Below are 19,897 nucleotides of genomic sequence, written 5' to 3' on the forward strand. Positions count from 1 at the left end.
AGCAATTCATTAGCTCATTATGCTAATAACTCCAATTGCCCAACATGCAACTTTTAGCAACCAAGACTAAGCTCATAGATTATATTTTAATCATAAACGTTGATGGGACACAACATTGCTGGGCTTCATATAGGAGTTTTCCAGTAGACTATAGAGAGAACCATGAAAGGCTTTTGTGTTCATGCGCTATGTTCTGTCTGCTTCTCACAGTGGATTCAGGAAGCAGCGCTCCTTCCAGTAGAAGTGGACTGGCCTGCCTCTGACGGACCGCGAGAGGAGCGTCTTCACTTTTCAGAAGTATGCACCTCACAAAAACTAAAGTGTCGACCAAGTAGGCCAATAACCATTAAAACTCGTATCTTGTGCAAGTACTTTATTTTAAACTTAATAAGCCCTTTGAATGAAGCTCGTAACGCCATGTCCCCAAAAGTGTTACCTTTGAAGCCAAGTTAATAAAATATAGTATCTACTAACATAAATCTCTTAAGTTATTCATTGGGTGTAGGAATAATGTCAACCAAAGTAAGTACTAATAGAGTCACAATCACTGGAGCTGTGAATTGCACCGGTCCACATCGTCCAATCAGAAGACAGGAGCCACAGCACTCCGGTCACACGGGACGGCTCAGTATGTCCGCTCGAGGGGGTGAGAGCAGACGTAGGCTCGGTTCTCCAGGACCTCTCTGGCGATCTTCTTGATGTTGGCGTCGTTGTTCTCGGGCGAGTCTGAAAAATGGACGTGGGAATCACATTCGCTCGTTGAATATGAAACAACTTATTTTTTTTTATCTGTCTGGATCATGTCACCGGATAAATCTGGATCACATACAAAACACGCTCCGTGTGAAAATGAGAAGCAGCAAGGGGTTTCGTGTGTTGGTATGTGGGCTGTTGTTGGGGGAAATTCCGTAACACATGCAAGTCTTTTGTACTGAGATGCAGTAAAAAAAAAAAAAAAAACGAGGCAAGGGGCTGTTCTCAATTACCATTTTGTGTTGTACTTACGTTTCTGCAACTGAGTCATCCAGTAATTGTTCTTGAAGAAAGCGTCGCTGCAGAATGTGTTTGCGAGCAGCACCTAGAAAAATAAACGTGCAAAAAAAGAAAACGGCAGACATGAATCCAACTGGAACACACACACACACACAGAATATGATGCAGGAGGCAGTTGAAAGCACTAAATGTCAGGAACTAATCAAATGTGAAGGGAGACTGTTGCAAAGGTTCGCAGCTTCCATTTTCATCAATAACCCATAGGTTTCAATTTACACAAATATGTCAGATTAGCAGTTTTTTTTATTTTTTATTATTTACACGAAATGAACAGGCCCAAAACCAAACATGAACCAAGCTTCTATCATGTGGAACTACGCTGGATGATTGAAGCCACATTTGCTTTTGAAATAATTCAGAACTTGGTTTGAATTACTCGGTGATCCTGGGGCGAAACAAAAAAAGAAAGGAAAAAAGACACAAACGACTATTTTTGGAATGGAATTCAGTTAGACAGGATCTCTAAAGCCTCTGTGCGTGTTTTACATAAAACACAAAGGGTGGGGCCGCTGCGTGTTATGCCTGTAGCTACAGCGGAGAGGAACACTGCTGCCCATCTGAAACACAGGAGGCTTCTCTAATGGCTCTCCATTGAGCGCTGGTGGGCTCTGCTTTGCTTGAAGGTGGAGCGGCACATGCTGTCGTTACACCTCGACAAAAGAGCAAAGTAAAAATTATAGCTATACTACATCTAAGTAAACAAGTCAAAGCACTCGCACATAATGGACACAATTAAACGGCTTGGCAACAAAAGAGCACAGAATCAGAGGTGACAGAATGTTGACATGCTGCTTTAATTGCGTTCAGTAGACGACTTGCTGCAGTGAAAACAGCCTGAGCTAATTAGGAACGACGTGTGTTTTGATTAAACAGAAACTTTGTAGATTTTCAACGTTAGATCATTACAATGTGGGTAGTATACAAGCTTATTTTGTGTGTGTGTGTGTGTGTGTGTGTGTGTGTGTGTGTGTGTGTGTGTGTAGATTTATACGTGTATAGACGGCTCATTCTACATTAACACAACAATTCTTATTTTCAGGTGTTTACAACACTCAAGAAAACATGGTGATGACATTCTAAACCTGCCAATAGATGTACACACCGTACCTTTAACCGGTCCGGCTGTCTATACAGGCTGCTGGACAGCGTACATTTTACACTTAAAGTCTATATCCTTCCGTTTTACAACTAATGATTGTGTGTTCACAAAACAAGTACGTTGTGTACACTCACTCCTGTGCCTGGACACATGCTGTATCGACACACGGAGGACTGAAGCTGCTGCTCTACAGCCACACGGTACTGTACGGGTTCAGTGAGGCTCTGCTCCTACTATCAGTGATAGATGGTGTCAATATAGAGAAACCGATGCGTACCAATCTGTTGAGCCAAATGGAAAACGTCTTTCACTGTGAAAGACAGAGAAATCCGCTCAACCTGAGTATTAATTCCAGGTGTGTAGGTCGGCCTATACGGCCTTTGAAGTTATGACCACGGACGCTCTTCCTCCGTACACGTGGTGTAGCCAAGTATTTAAATGGTTAATGGAGGATTTCAGAAAGATTGTGTTTTCTTCCTAATTCTGCTTGGCCAAATAAATCTGGACACTCCTGAGTATGTGTCAATTAAAGCTTTGGTGTGTGTGTGTGTGTGTGTGTGTGTGTACTGTACACACCTCGTGGTCGTGATTCCTGAGCCCGATGCTGATGGAGCGGCTGGTTCTGGACAACACAGCCGTCATGGCGTAGAGGTTGATCAGCACATCTGCTACTCTCTTCAGGATGAGCTGTTCATCCACTATGGTCTGAAACAACAATAACGGGACACTTTAATCATCAATCATTCCCAACCTCAGAGATGGTTAAAGTCGTGTCTCTGTAATACAGTGAGGAGGTTCAATTTCTGCAGATGATTCAATCATATTCAGGGGGAAGTGTGTGTGTGTGTGTGTGTGAGTGTGAGAATGGTGCGAGTATACGAGATGAGATGACAAAGTGTTTGATTCAGGATGTGTAGCAGGATTTAGAGTCACTTCACTGTTAACATTTATATCTGTTATATTTATATCTGTTTCCGGAGCATGTAATGTCTTCTGTCTGTAAGTTTCCTCTTACACTTCTCGGTCCAGATGTTGTATGTTTTGGGGGCGAGGTTTTAGCAACTTCACTGCGATGCATTTAATTGCTGCTTTAAGCAATATTTGTCATCGCATCAATACCTTCTGGTATTACTCCCAGTAGTGACAGCTTTGGAACTTTTGGGACATTTTTGTGGAACACTTCTTCAAGAGGGCCTCTCCCCAAAAACACCACAGAGGGAGAAATTAAATGTGCTCTCAGCCCGGCTGAGCTCTCGGTTTGGATTTAGCCCGTAAGTTGTAGATAAATCACTTCCTGTGTTTGACACGAGTCCATACAGACACCAGGGTCCCACCCGGGCTCGTGTGTGACAGCGGGGCTCTTCTCTCGGCAGGTTTAACCATTTGTGACCTCTCCGTGGGAAGATGTCTAAATGTAGTAAGTGCAGTAGACTGGGTGTGACCCACATCTTACACACTAAACACTCCAAGCTATTAGAAGGAGTACCTTTTAAAGGAACATTCCACTTTATTAGCGCTTGGGTCTTCTCTCCTATCAGTAACACCAAATAATAAGTCCCATGCAGGACCATCTGTTAAAGGAACTTCAGCCCAATGTTTTCTGTGTTTCCATAGCGATCTAAAGACCCGGACACTGAGGCGGGCTGGTGGAGGTCTCTTCTTTATTTTCTTCTTCTAAATGAGTCGAGAAGCGACTTTACTTTTGCTGCCATCAAACAAGAGAGAAATGACCTCCTCTGGTCCCAAAGCCATACCGGAGTACTTCCTTGTGTCATGAATGACGCTGTACGCCATCTAAAGCCAACCAGCGACGGCCATCCCTGCTGTCGTAATGACTTCCTCAAAGGGTTCCTAGTCCCTGGGGAAAGTTCCTGCTCTCTAATAGGAGCTGTCCTTAATAAGAGGACCCGCCCCCCAAGTAGATATGAAGGGCTGATTCTAAGCCAACAGAAACATGACGTGACTATACACGAATAAAAACATAGTTATAAATATCATATTTCATTTCTGCTAATAGATCCCCACATAATCCTCAACTTAAATATTCTAGGTCTCATTGCTCAGCAGCTGGAGACTGCAGTGTGATGAAAGCCCTCTGAGGGGAACGACACAGGAAGTAGGGATCTGGAAAAGCCGATCTGTTTCCAACAGGTTTATAGCGTCTGTGGGGAAGCCGTGGTCACAAAAGCACAGTGAAGGAGAGCAGCTGTCTGAACACCTCAGAGACACAAACAGATATCTACTGCCAATTACAAACAACTAGTACATTCAAGAAGATCCCACAGCTACTTTCCAGAATGTAAAAGAACAAAACGTTACCTTTCCATATCTGTACAGCAGGCTCTCCACGGTCGATCCGAAGAGGCAGACATTCTGTTCAAACTTCTTTGAGCTTTCCTGTAAACAGAAAAACTCCAGAGCGTCAACCAATGCATACGTAGATTTACAGAAACCGTAACCCTCCAAGTTCAGATAGAATGTCTCACTGCCAGGCTGGGGTGCACCACTCCGTCCTTCCCCGTCAGGCCGAGGTCCGCTGTACTTCCCAATGAGCTCCTCAGTTTCTTGCCCACTATGCCCAGAGCCATGCCAATGTTTCCTTTCTTCATCTCCCTGCAGGCAGAGCGGAGAAAAGACGAGATGGTGTTTCAGTGAAGAAAATCCATAACGCATTCACGTCCACATAGATTTCAGCCTTTTAAGACCACAGAAGCATTACATTTATTCATATTCCTATAATATCAATGGAGAAAAATGTTTGTGTGAAGGGAAAGGAGTCGCTCGTAGTAATGAGCCCACAGAGAACTGTTACCCGACTCTGCAGTTCACCTCGGCTCTACAGAGTTTTGGGTTTTAAAATTGAGATTGTTTGATCGGCTCTCGACTATCAGCGCTTTCAAAAAAACCTGATAAAAAAAACTACACTACCAACACTACTCGCTTAGCAACAAACAGCAGAAACAATTAGCGACTAGCTGGTGATTACAGAGGAGCATTTGGCAGCTAGAGAGAGAGAGAGAGAGATTTCTTTCCTCACGAGTTGGTGGAGGAGACAAAACAGAATAAATACAGGACACGGAAACACATCTCCAAATACATGCTAATGTTGCTACGTAGCTGCTAAGTACAGGCTTTGCTAACGTGTTAGCGACGGCAGCTCCAGAATATTAATGAAACATGTATATGATTTTCATGTTGTTTTGGAGGGATGCCCTGAAGCAGGGGTCTCAAACTCATTTTCACTCTGGGCCACATCAGCATCACGGTCGCCCTCAAAGGGCCGGTTGTAAATGTAAGACTGTGTAAATGTAACTACTCCTAACTTATTGTTAAATAACTCTCTGCATTTGATTATTGTTTATTCAAGTGTAAAAATATTGTACATGCAGTTATATAAATGTAAAGATATATTTAAGCACATTTCTGTTATTATAACTTAAATCCTTTTAATTTAGGGTTAAGAAACCCACATTACTCTATCAAACTATTAAAGAAACATCAAAGACAAATATCAAACGCAAGTTATTACAATAACTTTGTTCAATGCTTAAAATCCTTTCAAGGGTGCGTTTGCACAATCCCACGTGAAGTATTTCATGTGTATTAAAGCCACGTTTAGAGTAGTCTTCAATGTACTCACAATACATTTCCATGTCAAGTGTACAGTAACCAGCCAAAGAGCTGCTTCTATCACTGTGTTTAAGTATCTCATAATTTCGACTATGGGGATATTTTTATTATCACGTCTAACTTTTAATTATTATTATTATTATTATTATAGATAATATAGACCCCTGCCCTGAAGTGTCCAAGACAAAAGAAAAACTACACTAACCAAAATCACAATTTACATCTCGTCCAATGTCACGGTATTAATGAATATATTGAATAACCTCCAGAAGCTTACTTTATCTTCCCTGTGAGGACTTTGCCAGCGTACTGCATTCCAGTGAGAGCGATGTACATCCTCAGGATTTCATTGGTACCCTGAAAACAGCAACAGAATCTTACAAATTGCACACTATTAACTCCAATAAAACCGAGTGTGATTGATTCACACCTCATGGTCCATCAAACTACAGAAAGACTCCTTAGTCCTTAACTAAAAAGCAGTCCATGCAAGACCTCGGATTTCAAAGTCAAATGTGCCACCTGGTGGCCACTGACAGAAATGATCCTCTTAAACCAACTGCAGTCGAGTCTCACCCACATAAAACACGTTTGATTCCCCTCTTTATGCCAAAGAAGTGACAGGAATAGGACAGAGAACATGACCTGTGATGGTCGAAGTTGGAACTAATGCCCAGAGAGAAGAACGACAGAGGAAACCTCTAAAGTGATCACATCTGTCCAGCTCAAACTGATCACTGTAAACAGGTGACTATTTCAACAAAATATTTTATGTTTTTGTTTTTATTTCTCATGCAGATTACCATATAAATTACTTTTTTTCAATCCCTGCTTCACCTGTTTCAGGGTGGTTTTAACCACTGGTGCTTTCCCCTATAGGCACATTGGTTAACTGTCACCAGCAGCCATGACTCATTCTCCTTGCTTGGATTTCACTGCTGCAGGCAGTGCCTTTGTGATGGGTGCTGGTGATGCTGGTGACCTAAAACTTTATGTCAGGGTGATGGGTGTGATGGGATGCTTGGCGTACCTGACAGTTTGTCAGAAGCATAGAGGTGACTATGTTTTTCATTGAGAGAAAAGGACTTTCTATTTCCTGGCATGATCTCAATGTGCCTGCAGCACCAGCCTCAGGTAGCCAGCTGGAAGCAGACGGGTCACCACGAGGCAAAGTATAACGGAGTAAGGTAAAAAAAACACATATAGCATTACCGTAGCTTTAATATGTATTTACATACGTTAGCATGGATGAAAAGACCCCTTTCAGTGGACTACTTGAACACTACAACAGCATTTGAATAGGAATGATTCTGTTGTGTTTTATTTTTTTTCTTTCTTTTTTTAATATATATAAAAAGAGGATAAAAACCTCGCGGTGACTGGTCTGCTTCCGGCTGGCTACTTGAGGCTGGTGCACGTTACAATCATGAATACAATAAGCACGGGGAAGAGCACTTGTGGTTGAAGCCGCCCATAAAACAGCTGTACTGTATTTACAAACATACAAACAGCTGTACTGTATTTCGAAACAGCTGTACTGTATTTCAAAACAGCTGTACTGTATTTCAAAACAGCTGTACTGTATTTCAAAACAGCTGTACTGTATTTCAAAACAGATGTACTATATTTCAAAACAGATGTACTATATTTCAAAACAGATGTACTATATTTCAAAACAGTCAATAAAATGTAGTAAATAGGGAAGCTGACCATTTCATTACATTATATTCATGTAATACATACACACGTCAATTAGACGGTAATCTGCATGAGAAATAAAGCAAAAGAAAAATGATTTGGTTATAATAATCATCCTCTTTTAGAGATCCCATCAGGCGTCCCCTTTTACCTCGAAGATGGGCAGGATGCGACAGTCCCTGACGTAGCGCTCGTAGGGGTAGTTCTTGGTGTAACCCAGACCTCCCAGGACCTGCAGAGCTTCACTGACACAAATCCAGCCTCCCTCTGAGCTGAACACCTGAACAGAAAACACAATATGAGACATTCTATTTTTTTACATGAACAAGATTTGATGAGAAGCCGTCTAACCTTAACCATGGCAGCCTCCAGAGAACAGTCTGGAAGGCCCGGTCTGTCCATCATCCCCGCTGTCAGGTACGCCATGCTCTCCATCACAAAGGCATTGACAGCCATCAATGCGAACTTCTCCTGCAGTCACAGGGCAAAGACACTTTATTCACCTCGGACCAGCACGAGTGGAGTCGCTTATTCACAACGGAGGGAAAAAAGTAGACCGTACCTGAATCATTCCGAATTCACCCAGGCTTTTGTTGAACTGCTTTCTGGTTACGGCGTACTCAGCAGTCAATTCTATAAAAAAAGAAAAAGACAAAAGTCTAAATGAAATTATCTCTACAAAACCAACACATGGAAGTTCTTTAACAATGTTTTTTTTTTTACCGATCAGTTTTTTAATCATTCCAGCTGAAGAACTGCCCATACTGAACCTCCCCGAGTTCAGGATGTTCATGGCGACCTGTCCAACACAAAGAGAACGGGTCGGTAAGCAAACCACCACGCCCTCAGCAGAGACAGTCACGTGGATAAAGGATGAAGCTTACCTTGAACCCACCTCCTACTTCTCCTATGATGTTCTCCACTGGCACGGGGACGTTGTCAAAGGACACTTCGCAAGCTGGAAAAGTCAAATAGTTTGGTTACAAATGACACAAACTCTACCAAAGATCCCTCCCATGTATTCGCCCCCTCCTATCTGAATCATGAGAGGCTCACTGTTGGAGCCCCGGATGCCCAGTTTGTCCTCGAGCTTGCCGCTGGTGACGCCCCCGAAAGCCCTCTCCACGATAAACGCAGAGATCTTATCTTTCTTCACGCCATCTACGACCACCTCCGTCCTGGCGAACACGGTCATGACATCTGCCATGTCGCCGTTTGAAATCCAAAACTGGTGACACACAAGTTGACAGATGGGGGATCTTCAGAGTTCAGGGCAAAACCAATAACGAATGAGCGAGGGTAAAGAATGAATTGCCCTCACCTTGGAGCCGTTGATCAGGTAATGTTTGCCGTCTTCCGACAGGGTCGCACGGGTCTGAATGGAGGCTGCATCACTTCCACTGAAATGGATCAAACTGAGCGTTAGTTAAGCTTACCCAACCAAAGTAAAGTAAAGACGACATCACAACGTCACCCTTGCGGTGGGAACTGCTCGTTTCTGATTGGTTGGAAATCTTATTACTGAGCTAATTACTGAGCCGGGTACAGTGCCTTTAAAAAGCGTTCACTCCCTCCCTGACCGCAGTTAAAATGTTGCTTTTGAAAGGATAAACACCAACAAATATGGATTGAAGCACAATATTTTGTGACTTAAAAACATGTTCTGAATTTCAGGAATGATTACATCTTCTTTTTTTTTCGATACGTTTCGACTTTACAACAATCGGAGTTATTGGAAATGTTTGGATCACTGGAGTCACCACTGTCGTCTAATTCTACAGATCTTCATCTGCAACTGGGCTGCAAAATGTAAATGAGGTTTCAGTGAAGTTACCTTCCAGGCTCAGTCAGACAGAACGCTGCAATGTGTTCTCCAGAGGCCAGTTTGGGCAGATACTTCTGCTTCTGGGCTTCATTTCCTGCTATCAGAATCCCCTGAAACGCCAAACAGCTGTTAGCAAGAACCTCGATACCAACCGTGCTATCACAGGCTAAAACCAGACTGTATATAAGAAGTGGACGTGGTCATCGTGGCGTCACCCACTGGTTTGTGGACTGCTGTTATGAAGCCTCGAGTTGGCCTTCGCCATCTTGGAATACGGCGCTCGCTATTTTTTTTGTGCATCCAATGAACGGAAGTTACCATATTTGGAATGCGGAGGAGTGACGTAGAGACGTCGTATACGGCTCTGGTAATGGTAGCAACCTGTCAATCACAGTAAGCCCGCCCTAAAGCATACTCTGCTTTATGGTCTATTTGACTCTAAATGGACCATCATTTACTAAATGAACATCATGCTGTACTGAAGAAGACTTGAAACTAGAGATTGAGACCATAAACTCATGTTTACTGAGGGAATAAATCAAGAGAGAAGTAAAGTCATTTTCTCATAGACTTCTATACAATCAGACTTCTTTTTGCAACAAGAGGAGTCGCCCCCTGCTGGTCAGTAGAGAGAATGCAAGTTTAAGTAACTTCCGCATCGGCTTCACTCAACATATCCAGAGGTTGCCGCCAGGCTAAAACCTTCCCTCCAGTTCCTCCCCATGACGGACACGCTCATGATGAGCCAAGTGAAGAGAAGAATTTAATATACAATGTGACATCATCTCATTTTTACCTTCAGCCCAATGGCTTGATGTGCAGCCAGTGTCACAGCAATAGAGCCGTCTAATGAGGTGACCTCTGCCAGTCGTGCATACACGGTGTTGGACAATCCGAGACCCCCTGGGACAAAAAGAAAAAAAGACACCTCCTTTAGCTTGTGCTGATAGGACACGGTGGGACTATTACTGTATTTCTAACGTGCATGAGAGACAACCAGTTGTGGAGCTATTTTAACTCAGGGTTGGGTATAAACTGTAGTGGATGGATTGCCTAATACCTGGCCGTTACACAGCTGCACATTTTTATAAACAACTAGTCTAAGAACTTATTTGTGTGTTGCGACCTGTTTTAATGGTCTAATATCCACTTAGTCATAACTAGCTTAAGTTAGAACTCACAAAGAGCTGGTCATCTTACCATACTCCTCCGGAACCATGATCCCAAACAGCCCGAGCTCCTTCAGCCCATTCAACGTCTCTGGAGGGATTTTGGCTTCTCTGTCAATTTTAGCCGAGTCAACTAAAATCACAATAAACATTCATCATCAATTCTAGCATCAATATTCATGCATAAAAACATATGTATGCTGCTCTTAGCATACATATCAGATCTCTCTCACCTTCCTCGTTGAAGAATTTTTCCACGGGCGCAACAAGCTGGTTGAGCTCGTCCACTTCTTCATTTCCAATCTCTGGGTAAGGAAAGACCTCAGCCTGGGGGACAAACGCACTGGAAGTATTATTAGCTTCAGAAGAAAAAGTAGTAAAAGTAGTAGTATCAGTAGTCGTAGTAATAGCTGTAGTAGAGGTCATAGTAGTTGAAATAACAGCAGTAGAATAAGAAGTAATAGCAGTATTTGAAGTAGCAGTAATAGCAGTAGTAGTAGTACTAGTCATAGTCAGTGGCGATGTAGAAATGTTGTACGGTTGTCTGTGGAAGATGTTCTTAACATTGGTCTCTGTGGAGCAGATATTTGGACTTCCTCTCACTTTTCCACTTTTTCTAAATGTGTAAATCTGTTGGATTCCACAGTCATCTGTCGAGACCAGGACAGGATTAGCTACACTTTCACCAAAAAAATTATGCATGAGTGAAAATTGTGGAATCAGTGGCAAAATAGAAATATAATTTTCACAAGAATCTGAAGCTCCTCTTCACTCTGGCGATGACATCACGCACTCTGAGCTGCGCAATACACACCCAATATAAAGTCAGAAAAGATCTGAAAGAATCATAAAAGTTAAAATGTGACAGTTCAAAAAGTTTAAGAGGATTTGAAAATGTTCTCCATAGAGATCCCATTCAAAAATAAATTGCAAAATGCTTGATAATTCAAAAAGCATAAGAGGTAGAAACAAAAAACGTATGGAAGAAATAGTTGAATAAAGATTTGAAGAACAATACTTGGAATCAGCATAAACATTTTACAAAAGCTTTTTGTTATGTAATTTTTTTATTTTGAAATCCAGCCCTTTTTTTTACTTGAAACGAGAGAAAAATTTAATATTTATCATTTATAATTCATCCAGTTCAATTTGATAAATATTGCTGAGATGTTATTCAATTGAATTTTCTTTATTCGATTTGACAGTCAGTTGTTGGCTACATAGAGACGTTAATACAGCTGCTGGGCTACTTCAATCATTATGGCTCTAAAGTTACATTACTGTGATGTTCTGAACCTTTGCGTGAGGAAATTATTTCTCACTGGACCTCGTTGAATATGAACAGAATACCCCTGATCTATAACCTTTTCTTTAACCTTCAACCTTTAAATTGTGAAATAGGCTAATGATAAATAAATGCAGCAAATAGAAAGGCAGACCCATAGCCTCGTCCGTCCATCACTAGCTCACTCTACGCCTAAATCATAACGACAGTCATTTGACAAGTAAACACTCAGAGACGTTACCTTGTTCACCTGACCAAGGAACAGATCCTTGGCATACGCGAGGTTCCTTGAGTGCGTTCTAACGGACCTCCGCTGCTGGAGGCGGACCACTTGTTCCCCAGCATGCCTCGTATTACATGCGAGCAGCCGCTGTCCGATTTGAACGGATTTAGAGAGGACGACAATTCTGTTCACATTCATCATGCTTCTAGCAACAGACCTCTGCTTCGTGTGGCACAGAGGTGTATGACGTAAAAACACAGCCGGGATACCTTTCACCCGTTTCTGTCTCGTGTTGATGACGTACGCAGATGGCCAGACGCTAGGCTCGTTTGAGATGAGCTGCGCCTCGTCTGGGAAGTAGACGAGAGCAGGCGGTAGCAGCAGGGGGCGTTGAAAAACAAAACCTGCGGTCAAGTCGGACAGATTTCAGCCGCCTTCAAACAGGAAGTCAAAGAAACAATTACTTCCTGTTAGATCCAATCTGTAGGCTTCTTGTAGTTTACAGACCTCGTTCGGATTCATTCATGTGTGTTTGTAAATATATGTTCATGTGGAAACGTGCGTGTATCTGCATTGTATGCTATCCGTTGTTCTTTTTATGTCTGCCTGTGAAACACTTTGCTGCTCGTTTTGATATATTATATAAATAATCTTTATTATTATCAACCACACAAGATATGTTTTTAGATTAAAGCTTTGTTGCACAACATGAGACTGATAGCCAACAATCTATCATCGATTATTACAATTACACAGAAAAACAGGAATTTCTACAAAACGTGGTGTTTGTTGTCAAATCTAAGAGCCAATCAGCTCATTGATCTGGTGAAGGCCAAGCATTTCCCCAGCAGTGGGCCATCAGGACCAGCAAAGCCTTCTCTGCTGGCCTGAACAGAATCACAAAAGTATAGCTATTTTATAATTGTATTCTAATTATTTTTCCCATTATCTTATTTTCTCATTGCACAGCTACTGTCTTCCTCAGTTGCTCTGCTTCCAGTGCAGCTTGTTTTAAGTAGAGCTTTTATCCAATCAGATTTCACCTCTGTGTCTCTAGGTAAGAAGAGAGGCCCGAGGCCCGCTAGGAAGCCTTTGGTTATTAACGTATATGGGGACGATATTATTGATTGTCATAGTGTTCAACCAATCAGATTTTTAGTTTGACATGCTGGGCGTATTCTTTGACGTGCCAGAGCTACCGAGGTAGTCTACAAGTACGTCTGCATTAACGTGCAGCTCAGCAATAACCCTGGGTCATGCAGTCGATTGTGAGCAACTGCAGCGCCTGGCTCTAAAATCTGCGGCCTCAATCTTGTGAGGTTATCGTTGACCACGTGTTTGTGACGTCAGAGCAAGTTGGGATCAAATCGGACACAAATCTAACCGGCATGCATTGTGCGCTGATCGCCGGTGATTGATTCTCGAACGAGCCTGCTACCTTCAAAGAACCTGGCAAACAGTGAATTTCAGTTTAATAGTTCTGAATATACTGACTCGAACGCTATTAACGTTTTATAGCACCATAAAACACACAAAGAAATTAAATATTTGGGGCCCGAGCACCAACGAAGTCAGACAAGCGTAAGACCTATTGTTCTTCTAATATTTATTATTATTATTATGTTTATTGTTATTATTCTTTGTCTTTCAGTGGGAAAATGAGGTGCTTGGGCTATACATCCATTCTTCAAAACAATCTGACTCTGTGAAAATAGCAAGCAAATTGGGGTGTCGGACTAAGGTTAGACGAAATGGCTCGACAGCACCCCTTTTAGCCCCAACTTTGGGTTTCACCCAGCTGTATGAAATTTGGTATGTATATGTAACGTGATGGGACGTACAAAAAAAGCCTCATAGAGGTATGTCCTAAACCAGTGGTGGGCCGTCAGGGCCTGCAAGGCCTTCTCTGCTGGCCTAAACAGAATCACAAAGTTATAGCTATTTTATATATTTAATAATTGATCTTAAATACACTACATGTATTATAATTTGTAAACATATTTTTCCATTATCTTATTTTCTCATTGCACAGCTACTGTCTTCCTCAGTTGCTCTGCTTCCAGTGCAGCTTGTTTTAAGTAGAGCTTTTATCCAATCAGATTTCACCTCTGTGTCTCTAGGTAAGAAGAGAGGCCCGAGGCCTGCAGACTCACAAGTGAATCCATGTGCAGTTTAAGTGAATGGGGACGATATTGTTGATTGTCATAGTGTTCAACCAATCAGATCTTTAGTTTGACATGTATTCTTTGACGTGCCAGAGCCTGCTAGCTGGCCTAGCCATACGTGATTGGTCAGTGGGCTAGTGTGACATGTTGGGTGGTGACAATCCCAATATCTGCTGCCTCTGTTGAGCGGACATTTTCAGCCCTCAAACGCATTAAAACATATTCAAGAAATATAACTGGGGAGGCTCGACTGTCTTCACTGGCGTCCATGAATCGAGAAGGACTTCTTACTGGAACTAAAACACACGGATGTTCTGAACAACCGTGAGATTAAACTCTTTGTTAACAAAGAAAGGAGGACTTTGTCTTTAAATAGTGAACAGCAGCTCTGGTAAGTTAAATGCGTTTGTTTTTACATCTGCAGTAGCTTTAATATGTTTGTTTCTATATTATTATTTGTACAACTTGTTTTTATGAAGATGGATTTTTCTTTGGTTTAATATGTGATAGGAACCATTGTTACGTCCAATGTTGCTCTGGGGACATATTTAGCCGGTGCCAGTGTTGGCAACTTGATGACTTTCTCGCTAAATCTGGCGACTTTCCAAACCCTCATGGCGACTTGTTCTGGTGTTGTTGGAGACTTTTCTGGTGTCTTGACTCTGACGTTAAAGCACGTACGTTCTGTCCTGTCGTGAACGAGCAGCTGATGCTGCCCTGAGCCCCTCCGCCGCCCCAAAGCACTCACAGGTGGACTCTCTCACAGAAGCCTCGCGCAGCAGTCAGAGCAGAGAGGAGACGCAGTGTCGGCGTATTCTCTGCAGTTAGTGGATCTATAGGTGTTGGCTTCATGTTTACACGAAACAAATAATAACCGTAGCTGTGTTTCAGCTGCAGGACAGCAGTGAAGGCCCAGGTATAAAATGCACGGCCCGCCACTGGTTTCTGAGACCTTAGCTTTTACTGAATTCAAAACAATAGGGGGGGGGGGGGGGGGGCTAATACTTCCCTGTCTCCTCAAACACCCAGTGCCACACTAATTGAGGATAAATTAGAGAAACTCTTGATCTCAGCAGGCTGTTTGGTGGGTCCACAGATTTCACCCTGGACAAAATAAATGAGTCACAAGAAGTTTGAGTCGAGTCTGGATTCAAACTTTACAACATGGTCTGGCTGTGAGGTGACAGATAAACACTGAACCAACACGACCTCATTCTGAACTTCCATCAGTATCTGTTGTCTCCTGTGTGTGAGGAGGACTCAATACAACTTATTCACACCCAAACTTCACCAAATTAATTCACTATTTTTATATATTTTTTCATGTCAGTGTAATAAATCCTCTTTATTGCGACACGTGATATAAAACTCTGCTCATTTCTCTGTGACTAAGATGTTTTAGTGAGGACAGTTTAAAGGACAGAGACTGACTGACTAATGTTCTTCTGCTCTAAACAGGAACTCTGTACTTTGTGGTGTTTCAGGAGGAAAACTGACTCAGTTATTCTCTCATATTAGTTTCACATCTTCTCCATCAGCTTTGTATGAAACCCTGTAAATAAGACAAGAAGAAAATACTTTGTTCATTCTTGAATCAAGAAATACTTTATTCATCATGTAAAGCTTCAGTTTGTTCACATCCCATCAGTAAAGTCTGTTCAATGACTCTTGTTCAATGATTTCATGAACACATTCACTTCATCCTCATAATCTATTTGTTTGACCAGAATCTCAGTTATGTAAAAGAGAATAATGAATGATTTACTTATTGATTATGATTATAATCATTAGTTATATAATACATCATAGTACCTGATTTGTACAACGATTAAAAAAACAACAAGAACAACATTTAATCTGTTATAGAAAATAAACATAATTTCACTGAAAGAAATCTTTACAAAGAGTGCTGAGAACTAAATCTCTTTGATAAAAGAAGCTCTGGTGATTTCTCTCTTTAAGACACATGCAGTGGAAGAGAAACAACAACTAACTAATACATCAATACATATATTTATCAAACATTTAAACCTCAGAGCAGTTTACATTTTCATGAAGAGAAATGTCAGTTCAGGTCAACAAAGATCATCATGAGCAGTGATAGCCTCCATGGTTTAACAGACACAGGAAGGAGCTCCACCTAAAGAAACTCAAACATGTACACAACAATAATGACAAGATGTCAAAGTACCGCCCTCAATGTTTGATTGACAGGTGAAGAAAAATGAGCAATGAAGCGACAATGATGGAGACAAAATGAGTTTCAGGATTAAAACACAAACATTAATTTGCTGTTCCTTTAATCACTTCTGTCTATTTTAGTTTACAGAACTCAGCAATGGCTCCAAAATAATTAAACCAAAGTCCAGCATAGAGAGGCTGAGTGAATGTGGTCTGGACTCTGTGGAGGAGAGTCATGGTTTCAGAGACGCTGTAGAAAGACAGAATACCTGCTCTGTGATCCAGGTACACTCCTACTCTGGAGGACTGAGGACCTGAGACGGGAGTTTGGATCTTGTTGTACAAAAATATAAAACTGTTTTTGTTACAATATAACGCCCAAGATTTGTCATTGTATCCAAAACCACATTCATTAAAGCTCCTTGTTCTGCTGATATTCTTGTATGCGACTGCTACATGAACTCCTCCTCTCCACTCCACCTCCCAGTAACAACGTCCAGTCAGACTCTCTCTACTCAGGACCTGATAATATGTAGTGAATCTGTCTGGGTGACTAGAATAAGACTGTTGTTCTCTCATAAATGTTGCTTTTCTGTTCCCCTCAGATAATAACAGATCTGTGTATGCTGTGTTTGGATCCAGTGTGATTTCACTTGAATATCTTAAGAACTCAGCTCTGGTCTTGGGCTCTGCTTGTGAGTGTGACAGTAAAACGTCCACTTCAGTCACTGCCAGTGAGACGTTTGTCCACTTCTCTCTCAGAACGTCCTGTAGTTTATCTCTGACTTCTGACACAGCCGCCGTCACGTCCTCAAAGTAGCTCAGAGGACGGATATCGATGCCGGACGAGTCTGTAGGTTCTCTGAGTGGTGACAGTGAGGGGTAGTTGTGTAGAAACTGGTTGTGATCCTCTGTGTGTGAGAGCAGCTTCAGCTCAGCGTCTCTCCTCTTCAGCTCAGAGATCTCCTGCTCCAGCTTCTCCTGAAGCTCTTTGACTCGACTCACTTCACTTTTCTGCTGGGATCTGACCTGCTGCTTCACATCGGAGCTTCTTTTCTCCATGAGACGGATCAGCTCGGTGAAGATCTTCTCGCTGTCCTTCACCGCTTCGTCGGCAGAGCGATTGACGGCCTCCACCTCCTGCTGAAGCAGCTTCACGTCTTTCTCTCTGTCCTGGATTCTCTGCTGGATGTTTAGTCGACTCACCTCCAGCTCTCTCTGCCTCTCAGTCCTTTCTGCTGCAGCTGAGACTGTGTCGTGGCCTTTGTGTTCATCCACAGAGCAGAGGTAACAGATACACTGCTGATCAGTACGGCAGAACATCTTCATCACCTCATTGTGACGAGAGCAGATGTTCTCCTGGAGCTTCTTGGAGGGGTCCACCAGCTTGTGTTTCTTTAATTGAGCTACATCATAATGACGCTGGAGGTGTTTCTCACAATAAGAGACCAGACAGACGAGACAGGACTTGAGGGCTTTCCGTTTCCTCCCAGTGCAGACATCACAGGACACATCTTCAGGTCCAGCATAGCAGTGATCAGCAGGAGCAGCTTGGAGTCCAGTCTTCTTCAGCTCCTCCACTAAAACTGCTAACATGGTGCTTTTCAGCAGGAGAGGCCTCGGTGTGAAGGTCTGCCTACACTGAGGGCAGCTGTGGACTTTCTTCACATCCTCTTCATCCCAGAAGCTTTTAATACAGTTCATGCAGTAGCTGTGTCCACAGGGAGTAGTCACCGGATCCTTCAGTAGATCCAGACAGATGGAACAAGAGAAGGCTTCCCGATCCAGCTGAACTCCTTTCTGCGCCATTTCACCTCTCAGTGACAACGACTGTCTGAGTTTCGCTTCACTAGAAGTGACTCTGCTTTGACTTCTGATCTGAACAACATGTGTTTGTTCAGTGAATGCAGCCTGTCAGCTCTATCGCTTCACCACCATGTTGGTTACACCCATCTTTAAAACTGTAGATCTGAAGGGGAGGGAACAAGGAAACACGTGGACAGAGTGGAGCCGGCTGTGTTTGAGAGCAGGAGGAAGAAGGAGGGGTTATCAAGCTGTGCTTCATTCCAGGAAGAGGAGCAGCACTGTGAATGTGAACTTTGCTTCCTCATTTACAAGCAGAGCCTCGGTTAAAACCTGCTCCACTTTAGAAAACATTTAATTTCTGTAGTTGTTAAATATTTCTTGTCTCCTCAGAGGAAGAGTTATAGACAAACATGAAGCCATCAAAAGACTAATTCTGTTCAGTTTTCTTTTACTGCTTAAAAACAGCTGACAAAAGAGTTATCAAATGAAACTAATATGAAACATTTAAATTGTCGTATAATACCTTTCTCTCATATTTAATGATCAACTTTGAAGCATTTTGACAAAAGAGTTGAGTTTCAAGATATCATCCTGATGCAAAGCAGCGTTTCAAGATTCACATATATTCATTTCATGACTTCATGACTGGACCTGATATAATCTGCACATTTTCCATTTGTTGTTGATGTTAAAATATTCCACCTGTTGTAAAAGCTGAGTCACTCACTGGTTGAGTGACGACTGAGAAAACTGCTCAGGAACAACATGAATCTCCACCAACCATAAACTGGTGGATAGGAATGAGCATTTTCCTAAAATATTTCATTTCTGCCATACGTGATTGGTCAGTGGGCTAGTGTGACATGTTGAGTGGACATTTTCAGCCCTCAAACGCATTAAAACATATTCAAGAAATACAACTAGGGAGGCTCGACTGTCTTCACTGGCGTCCATGAATCAAGAAGGACTTCTTACTGGAACTAAAACACACGGATGTTCTGAACAACCGTGAGATTAAACTCTTTGTTAACAAAGAAAGGAGGACTTTGTCTTTAAATAGTGAACAGCAGCTCTGGTAAGTTAAATGCATTTGTTTTTACATCTGCAGTAGCTTTAATATGTTTGTTTATATATTATTATTTGTACAACTTGTTTTTATGAAGATGGATTTTTGTTTGGTTTATGTGATAGGAACCATTGTTACATCCAATGTTGTTCTGGGGACATATTTAACCGGTGCCAGTGTTGGCAACTTGACGACTTTCTCGCTAAATCTGGCGACTTTTTTTGTCAAAAGCTACTAGTGACAAATCTAGAGACTTGTTCTGGTGTTGTTGGAGACTTTTCTGGTGTCTTGACTCTGACGTTAAAGCACGTACGTTCTGTCCTGTCGTGAACGAGCAGCTGATGCTGCCCTGAGCCCCTCCGCCGCCCCAAAGCACTCACAGGTGGACTCTCTCACAGAAGCCTCGCGCTGCAGTCAGAGCAGAGAGGAGACGCAGTGTCGGCGTATTCTCTGCAGTTAGTGGATCTATAGGTGTTGGCTTCATGTTTACACGAAACAAATAATAACCGTAGCTGTGTTTCAGCTGCAGGACAGCAGTGAAGGCCCAGGTATAAAATGCACGGCCCGCCACTGTCCTAAACCCAACAGGAAGTCGGCCATTTTTTATTTGATGACGTTTTTTGACACAAATGTAAGAAGTTAATCATGCCAGCCCACGAAGCTTTTGACCTTTCATGGAATGACTTTGCTGTGGCGA

The 19,897-nt window shown here is 42.3% G+C and overlaps 2 protein-coding genes across 3 annotated transcripts; both read right to left on the reverse strand.

Annotated features, from left to right (window-relative positions):
- Nucleotides 1–358: 358 nt before the first annotated feature.
- Nucleotides 359–12,264, reverse strand: acad9 (acyl-CoA dehydrogenase family, member 9). 2 transcript variants are annotated; one of them, XR_012955848.1, is made up of 19 exons: nt 12,001–12,264; nt 10,708–10,801; nt 10,506–10,607; nt 10,102–10,208; nt 9,315–9,415; nt 8,802–8,880; nt 8,537–8,708; nt 8,365–8,438; nt 8,204–8,279; nt 8,043–8,113; nt 7,832–7,951; nt 7,632–7,760; nt 6,060–6,139; nt 4,639–4,765; nt 4,472–4,549; nt 2,729–2,857; nt 1,576–1,703; nt 1,006–1,078; nt 663–726 (listed from the first exon to the last, which is right to left on the reverse strand). XR_012955848.1 is itself a non-coding variant. In XM_076096909.1 (18 exons), exons 1-18 carry the CDS (start codon nt 12,181–12,183, stop codon nt 626–628), a joined length of 1,896 nt encoding a protein of 631 aa, XP_075953024.1. In that variant the 5' UTR covers nt 12,184–12,262; the 3' UTR covers nt 359–625. The 2 variants fall into 2 exon arrangements, 1 of the variants encoding a protein (XP_075953024.1); XM_076096909.1 differs by lacking the exon at nt 1,576–1,703 and having other exon boundaries at nt 359–726; nt 12,001–12,262.
- Nucleotides 12,265–15,725: 3,461 nt separating this feature from the next.
- Nucleotides 15,726–18,269, reverse strand: LOC142955467 (tripartite motif-containing protein 16-like). The gene has a single exon (XM_076096988.1). It carries the CDS (start codon nt 18,135–18,137, stop codon nt 16,461–16,463), a length of 1,677 nt encoding a protein of 558 aa, XP_075953103.1. The 5' UTR covers nt 18,138–18,269; the 3' UTR covers nt 15,726–16,460.
- Between the last annotated feature and the right edge of the window lie 1,628 nt (nt 18,270–19,897).

This window comes from Anarhichas minor, unplaced genomic scaffold (assembly GCF_050575085.1).
Source record: "Anarhichas minor isolate MPS153535 unplaced genomic scaffold, ASM5057508v1 ptg000023l, whole genome shotgun sequence".
In the NCBI taxonomy this organism is placed as follows: Eukaryota; Metazoa; Chordata; class Actinopteri; order Perciformes; family Anarhichadidae; genus Anarhichas; species Anarhichas minor.